Below are 8,539 nucleotides of genomic sequence, written 5' to 3' on the forward strand. Positions count from 1 at the left end.
CCCCATGAGACCCAGGGCTTCCAGCAGTGCCCGGAGTGGCCCCAGCAGCACCAAATTCAGCTGCCAGGGAAACTTGGAATATTGTCCCTAAGGCCCCTCTCTACCCACACAATCACGTGCTGAGGAGGTAACAGAGCAAGAGCCAACCAGACACCCTGCCAAACCATACAGGAGTAATTCTTGTATGTTTTTCCAGGAGGAATGTAACTGGTCTGAGTACCACTGCTCCTGGAAGGCAAGAACAAAAGAAAAGAGTCAAATCTTTAGGGTTGCACATGTGATAACTCTATCCACAGCCCCCATATGTTCAGCTGCTCTAAGGTCAGGTGAATGACCAGGTAAGAAGCAGACCGCGTGTATCCTATGGACTCCCAACCCTCCGGCCCCCTGGAGCCTCCACAGGCAGGCTGTGCACCGGGATCCCCTGTGGCGGCCTGTTTGCAGGCTCGGCGACCCTGCAGGGCTGCGAAGGGCCGTCTCCTCTCCCACCCAGCAACATCGGCATTGCTGCCTGGCCCTTTCGCTGGGGAATGGCCCTGACAGGCCGAGACTCGACTCGACTCGACCCGACCCCTCCCTTCCCTTCCCTTCCCTTCCCTTCCCTTCCCTTCCCTTCCCTTCCCTTCCCTTCCCTTCCCTTCCCTTCCCTTCCCTTCCCTTCCCTTCCCTTCCCTTCCCCCGCCGGCCCCTCTCGGCCGCCGTAGGGCGCGGCCCCGCCCGTGTCACGTGTGGCAGGGCCGCGCGGCGATTGGCGGCGCGCGGCGGGCCGGGCCGGTTCCGGGCCGGGCGGGCGGATCCCGGCGCAGGATCCCGGCGGATCGGGATGAGCGGCGGGCGGCGCCGGGACGAGCCGCCGCACCCGCAGCACCACGCGGTGGCTAACGGCGGCGCGGCCGGGCGCGGCTCCGTGTGGGGCAAAGCGCTGCGCAGCGACTCCGCCTGGCACGACAAGGTGGGACCGGGGCAGCGGGACCGGAGGGGGCCCTGAGGGGCGGGCTCGGCGCCTGGCGCGGTGGCTCCGTCCCGCGGGGGTGCCGGAGGAGCCGTCGTCCCTGAGCGCGGTTGAACCCCTGCGGGGACCCGCCGGGCTGGGGCTCAGGCGGTGCCGCAGCCGTGCCGGGGCTGTGCCGGCGCTCGGCAGCGCCCCGTGCCCGCAGCCCCGGGAGCGGCGGGGTCGTCTGTGGGGTAAATGCTCGTAACGAAGTACGGCCGCCGCACCGCTGAGCGGAGCCGTGTTTCCCGATCCCCCGTGGCCGGCACATGGCCCGACCGTGCCCCCCGGAGCCCGGCTCTTTGTCCTTTGGGCGTGGAGCCAAGGGAAACACCGTGTTAAGACACCTCCGTTACTTTTGGCTTGTGGTTTAAAACTCTTCTCGGATTAAATAAAAATTTCCCTTGTGTGGCTCAAGGAAGAGCAGAAACAGCTCTCCGGAGTTTCCCTGTGCCCGTCTGCCATGTGCTGCAGGGCTCCTGCTCGGCGCTCCTCCTGTGCTGCCTCCCAGCAGCGCAGCCGCGGCGTGTCCGGAGCTCCCGCTGGAGCCCTGCCATGCCCGGGCGCACAGCGTGTGTTCCAGGGTCTCTGCTCCCTGGTGCTGGCTTTGCTTTTGGCGTGGAGCAGTGGCACGCTCTGTTTCCGTGCGGGTCGGACAGCAATCTGTGTCACTTTTTCCTTACCTGTGGCTCCCCGAACTTGTGGGGCTCGTGTGTCCCTGCCCCCTCGCCTCTGGCAGATGGAGCTGGAATTTCAGAGTCAACAGGGGAGCAAGGACAGCTGTGCCAGTATTTTGATACAATGAGACGTGAACTGAAGGCCGAGCTGTCTGACAAATGCAGTGACCAGAAGAAATGTCTGTGTCTGACATGGATTCACATCTTCCATGTGGAGCTGAACAGCTACACATCCTACAGGTTTTGGGGGGATCACAAAGGCTTTGGAGTTTGGGGGGATGCTGGGACAATCCCAGTCCTGGGGAGGCTGGGAAAAGAGATGTCAGCTGAAGTGAATTTTATTAAAGTGTGAGCCCTGCTGCTAGGCTGCAGTAGCTACAGTAGTGTGGGCCCTTGGACAGGGAATGCGCACACCTGCTGCTCAGGAGGCACAGGAGTTCTTGTGGCACGAGTGAGGTATAGCTGTGCTTTGGAGCTGCTGAGCCCTGAAAGCTCTTGGGTGCAGGAGGGCCTGGGCCAACGTGGGTAGAACACTCTCAAAGCATAAACAGTTCTTTAAACTTTTATTCCAGGGGATTATTATTGCACCTTTAGTAAATAAGGGGACTAGAGACTTGTTGGCCCATCGGAGGACAAAGCTGTGTGTTTAATGTGGAAGCAGAGGAGTCCAGGGTGCACAATGCCCCAAGCTGCTTTATCTGTTCTGAGTGCAATATTTTATACTCTGAGTGGGGAACTAAGTGTTCAATATGATGAATTTTCACCTGTTAATTGTGTCGTGCTTTAAAAAAAGAAACATAATAAATACCAACATTTTTCTTGTGCTTTGTCTCCTCAGGACGAGTTTTTAGATGTGATCTACTGGTTCCGGCAGATCATTGCAGTTATTTTGGGAATCATCTGGGGAGTAGTTCCACTGAAGGGATTCGTGGGAATAGCAGTGTAAGGTTTATTTCCTTTTCTGTCTCTTGTACATTCCCACATTTGGGCTGGCCTGGGAGCCTGTTTGAGGCTGTGCTGTGAATAGTGGGCTGGCTAAAGACAGGCTCTGCCTGCTCTGTGTCTCACAGCCAGCATTTCATTCCATTGTTGGTTGCCATGAAATTCATCCACATCTTAACATGTCCATCAGTCTCTTTCTCCTCAGCATGATTAATACTTCTGAAAATTATTATTTGTTTTTTATTGCCCCCATTAAAGGGGGCAATAGCAGAAGAAGGGAACTAGCATTTCACTTGACTTGGTGTATGTCCTGCACAAGTGGTAGGGGCTGGGAGTGTGGTGCCTGCTGTGATCACCCAGGAAGGAGTGTTCATGGGGGAAGGTGTGCATGTCCCGGTCTTTGAGCGCTGCTCAGACAGGAAGCTCTATCAGCAGACAGGGGCAGCTACTCTGTGAAAAAGAAAAGGTTTGCTCAGAACATGAGAGGCTGCAGGTCCCAAGCAGGCACAGTGGCACTGGTACAGTGGCACCAACAGAGCTCAGCAGCACTCCTGGCTTCCTGATATGGCCCTTTCCTGACACCCCATCTGCTCTGGGGTGGGGAAGGCAGTGCCTGAAGGGGATGTGTGCATTGAATCCCAAGACATGGGAGCCAAATCACCTCCCCAAAGGTGTCTGAGGGCTGCAGTGAGTTATGAAGAGAAAATGTGCTTGGCCCGGACACATGCCTGGAAGTGTTCAATGGCCAGCAGTGGTGGGGACACAGTCCTGCTCTCTGCACATCTGCTCTGGGAAGATGCTGGATCTGCTCTGGGGAGTCTCTGTTTGCAATTATCTCTGCCTAGCCAAGGTCTCAATAGTCAAGCTCCGGCCTCACAGCTTTTCTTAGGCAAAATTCAGTTGTCATCTCATCCCGAGTGTTCTGGTTTTGGCAAGAAAGGGGAGGGGTGATGCTCAGCAGGAACCCAGTTAGCTACAACCAACAGTTAAATCTGAAGTGCCCCCAGGAACAGTTCATTGTTCTATCTTAGTCACCATTAAGTGACAAGGAACCTTCAGGCACCTAAGCCAATTCCTGTGCTAAATGTAAACAGGAGGGATTTGGTGGACAGTGGAAAACCAAAAGTTTCTGGAAGTGTGTGTGTGGTTTCTCTGTTCTGTACAGTGACACAGCTGCTCCAGCTGCTGCTGATCACCCACGTTGTGTGTGTGTTGTCATCCCACCCTTCCCACATAGCTTTCCTTGCAGGACACGGACCTGTCCCAGCCCAGGCTGCCCCAGCCCCAAGCTGGGCTGGTGTAAAGCCAAACCTGTCTTAGGACAAACAGAAGGTCGTGTTTGTTCTCTCTGCTGCAGCACAGACTGGAGAGCATTGAGGTGTCTCAGGCTGGACCCTAGTGCTGGGACTGCAGGGCACTGTTGAGTCTCTGTGGCTCTTATCTCTTCTTCCCTGTTTGGTCCTGGGATACTCATGGAGATCTAACCCTGAGCATGGAGGTGACAGTTTTCCTTCTCTGCTGCCTCAGAATCAAGAAGCACACACAGATTCTCTGTGGAGGCAGAACTGCTGTCAGTCTGCAGGTCAGGAGAACCTGCAGTTTTGCAGATCTGAGGATACTTCCAGCTTTTGACTTCTGCCTCTTAAGCCCTGCTAGGAGTAGGTTGTGCCTTGTCAAGTGAACTTCATCCCAACCTGGCAAGCTCACCTGGAGGGGCTCTTTTGAGGAAGTGACTGAGCTACCTGGGAAGCACCGTAGGAAAAGAATTCCTCTTTGCTTCCTCTCTGCTGTGGATGGAAGATATTTCACTGTATGATATGTGGGATACCTACAGCCTGTACCACTGCAATGATGGTTCCTAACTTCTCCCTGCAGATTCTGCCTGATCAATGCTGGTGTTCTGTACCTCTACTTCAGCAGCTTCCAGCAGATAGATGAGGAGGAATATGGTGGGACATGGGAGCTAACGAAGGAGGGATTCATGACATCTTTTGCACTGTTCCTGGTAATGCATCTTGCTGTCTTTAAGATGATTTGTGTATTGTGTTGGTGCACTTTATGAAGACCTGGGAAGAGAGCAGGGGAAGTGGTGAGAGAAGGCAGACGTGTTAGCACCAAGTGGCAGTAACTGGGATTGCTGCCTGTGAAATACAGTGCTGACACCTGGGATTTCTCTGTAGTAAAAGATGCATCAGCCACTCCCATCCTCTGTCCTAGATATCGTGGTGGAGTTCCATTCCATCTAGAACTAGTTACACCTGGACTGGTGTTTTGGGTGTCTTTGTTTTTCCCTTACTCCCCTCCCCCAAGTATCTGATCACAGCACTTGATTAGCTGGTGCCTCTAAATCCTTGGAGGGGCTGTGGTGGGATTTTAATGTGGAGAGCCTGGCAGACAAGTTGAATGCCACCATTTGGGGCAAGTGGTGATCCTAAGATCTCTCCAAGATCACCTCAAAGCTGGAATTCAGTCACCTGTTGAAAGCAAGGCCTGAGGCTCATTTGCTGTGTCTGAGACCTCTCCAGAGGCATCCAATTAACCTTCCCTTCCTTTCCTCCCCACAGGTTGTTTGGATAATCTTCTATACTGCCATCCACTATGACTGACACAGTCTGCAGCATTTGCCTGTCAAATCAGTCGTCAATAAATAGAGAAGGTTTTAATAAATCCTAGTCTTTAGTGGACTGGTGGCAAAGTGGGGAAGTCAAACCAGCTCTCCTCTGTACCAGTGGTCTGGGCAACCTGGAGGAGCCCAGACTTCTTCTGCTGGAAAGCCTGTCTCCATATTATATACCCATGAATTATTGGAACTATTGAAAAGCCATTGGAATTTTTTGAAGTGGTTCAAGACTGTTCAAATTTGGAACTTTCTATGACTCTAGCCAGTAACTCTTATCAAACTCCTGTGTGCCGAAGATTGAATCTATTAATTTAATGTATGTATGCCCTTCTGTTTCAAATCTGTCATTAAACCCTGACTTGTCTTCCATGGTTGTCCTTTAGACAGTGTTTCAAAAGCAGTTGTAGGTATGTGGGCAGAAGGCATAGCAGCACCCAGGACACAAGCTGGTGGCTGTCCTTAGCATGTTTTTGTAGTAACCAGGTCTGATTTGATTAAACAGACTGTGTTGTTACCATTTCTAATTTTTTTTTGTTTTACTTGCAAATCAGTTGTTGATCAGAATTTTTAAATGCTTTTTGCTGAAGACAAATTTTTAAGTGATTTTGCTAGGAAGAACTGTTTCATTTGGTGAACCAAGATGTATTCAGGAGGCTTAGAAGCTCCACTGCACTATGCCAGCCTGACTACCAAGTTGCCATCACATACCTCAGAGCTTCATAGTCTCAAAGGAGTCGTTCTGGAGATACCCTGTTAAATGTTAGCGTTTCAATTTGGTTTTAAGCTCTTGAATTCAACTGCTCTTTGTTCATAAATGCAGGACACAAAAATACAATCAAGGCAGCTATTATCTTAAATGCAGAAGTACCAACTTGCAAACTGGGCAGAGTATACAACCTCTGGTTTGGGAGGTGCTTGATCACTTCATAGCTCAGTCCCTCCCTAGTCATGCCCTTTTTGTGCATCTATGGGGAGTCTCTGCTTTAAGGTATTTTTTAAGAACGTATCTTTCAGAAATAGTTCTTGGGAAACACGCACAGTCCTTGTTATTGTCACAGGACCTTGTAGTCTTTTCTGTTGCCATGTGGTCCTTGCTTCTCTAAACAGCTCAGGCACCCAAAAAGAGTCCTGACCTAATGCTGCCTTATAGTGAGGGGCTGGTAGTTTAGTGTGCTCTTGCTGCAAGCCTGCATTGCCTCCTCTCTGGTGGAAGTGCCACAGCCTGGCTCTCACTGGGAGTGCAAAGCCAGGAATCTCAATCTCCAAGTGCTGAGCCAGGGCGAGCCTCCATTCTTACCAGGGAAAATCTATCTGGTCTTGGTGAAGAAACAGCTCTGGTTATTTTAGGTCCTTGGGATGCCAAGGGAAGAGTGCAATAGCAGACAGCTTCTGCTACGTGTGAGTGGCCAACTTAAGTAAATTATCTCAATAAAAACTTCTTTATTTTCTCCTCCCAATCCCCAGACCTTTAGTCTGCTACTTTCTCTTCCTCTCCTATCAGCTGAAATCATTAACTTCCCATGACAATTGCATAGCCTGCTAGTTCTAGGACACCCTTTCTTGTCTGTCTGCATCTTAGCTGCTTACAGCCACCAGTAAAACCATTGTATACTTGAAATGCTCCAATAAATGTTGCCTGAATAATCCACTGTGCAGCTTCTGTGTCCTCTGGTCTTTGATGTTTTATAAAACATATAAAAACATATAAAACATGGATGTGTGGGATTCCTTTCAGAGTCAGATTTTTTGGTAAAGTTTTTGGGATTCTTAGGTCTCTTGTGCTGCACATTGAGAAGAGGCCAGAAACATTTGCAGTGGTAGCTAATGCTTAGATCCATGCTTTGGCTAAGCCGTGTTGACTGTCCAAGCTGTTCTGCTCCTTTAGTGACTCTCCCTGCCCTGTGACACACTGAGCCAGTGCTCCTTCCAGAGTGCTCAGGTGTGGCATGAGCAGGACCTGGAGCATGTGCAGAGAGAGTGCAGAGCTGCTTCCCTGACCCGTTGCTCTATTCCTTGCTTGCCTGTGCTCCCACCAGCTCAGTTCCTTGGACAGTTCAGTGCGGTTCCAGTGGCTGGAAGCTGAACCTGAGCCGAGGAGGATCATGACCATGAACAGACATTGGCCTCTGGATCTCTTTAGGCTCCTTGTAAAGAACCTACTGATTGCTGTTGCCCAGCTGCAGGTTTTTCTCTCTTCACTGTTTTAAGGGGTGTTCCTGTTTTAAGGGGTGCCTCAGGGGCTAGGAGCTGGTATCCTCTGTGCTGGTCAGTATGAGAACTAAATCTTTGGTGCCTGCTCATGAAGGAAGGAGTTAATTTTAAGAAGCTCAAGGGAATGTGGCAGCCAGGAGAAGGGAGCTGAGCATCTTGCAGACAATAAGAACTGTAAATACAGGGAGCACTTGCAGAGATTTGAGAGGTTGACACAAGAATGGTCTAGCGGAGAGCATGGTTTGGTGCTGGGAGGACAGGAGAGCAGTGGCTGACAGGAGCAGGAAATGCTGTGGGAGAGCAGGGCTTGGGCAGCACCGCTGCCCTCACAGTTCTGCACTGCGCAACAAGCTTGCTCTGCACTCTGCACTCCGTGGTAGGAAAGAGCCAAAGGCTGGTGGGGGTCAGTGCTACCATAGCGCCTCAGTTGGGGGGGGGGGGGGGGAGAATGTCCATCCTGCACTGGAGAGCTGGGCTGTGGGAGCCCCAGCTGTTGGGATACAATTCCAGCAGCAGCTGTATCCTCATGGAGCTGACACAGAGGCTGCACTGCCCACAGTGGAGCTCCCTGCTAAGCTGCAGACCTGCAGAACATCACCTTGGCTTTCAGCAAAGAGCAGGCAGTCCCTGGCAGGAGGGAGAGAGAGATCCCCTGGCCTAACCTTGCTGAGAGGTGAGCAGCAAGTGTTTTGTGCGATGGACTTGGTAAAGGAGTTTCTAGTGTCCTTGGCCTCCAGGCACATAATGTACTGAAATTAATGCAAGTTACTGTGAGTGTTAAAGGGAGAAAACTGGGGTGGGTGCCAAGGGGTGTTGGAGGGTGGCTATGCCCCCAGGCATCTCAAATCCTGCCAATCCCAGCTGTCAGAGCCCAGGTAGACCTGCCACTGGCACCGAGCAGTGCCTGTTGGGGTGGCAGCACCCCCCAAGGAGCCTCTGTCCTCTTCATGGGGTGTCACCATCTCTGCAGTTCCCCAGGTCAATTTCCAAACTTGCAAAGACTGTGCTCACAGCTGTTAGCTTTCAGCTGCCCACAGGTGTCACGAAGCTTGTAATATTGAGACAATATATTCAAGTAAATTTCTTTTATAAACCAAT

The 8,539-nt window shown here is 51.7% G+C and overlaps 1 protein-coding gene across 1 annotated transcript; it reads left to right on the forward strand.

The window, feature by feature from the left end:
- The first annotated feature begins 778 nt into the window (after nt 1-778).
- On the forward strand, nt 779-6,878 carry RAB5IF (RAB5 interacting factor). The gene is made up of 4 exons (XM_053993120.1): nt 779-952; nt 2,507-2,610; nt 4,486-4,615; nt 5,175-6,878. The coding sequence occupies exons 1-4, from the start codon at nt 824-826 to the stop codon at nt 5,214-5,216; spliced, it is 405 nt and encodes a 134-aa protein (XP_053849095.1). The 5' UTR covers nt 779-823; the 3' UTR covers nt 5,217-6,878.
- The last annotated feature ends 1,661 nt before the right edge of the window (nt 6,879-8,539 follow it).

This window comes from Vidua macroura, chromosome 17, assembly GCF_024509145.1.
Source record: "Vidua macroura isolate BioBank_ID:100142 chromosome 17, ASM2450914v1, whole genome shotgun sequence".
NCBI classification, from domain to species: domain Eukaryota; kingdom Metazoa; phylum Chordata; class Aves; order Passeriformes; family Viduidae; genus Vidua; species Vidua macroura.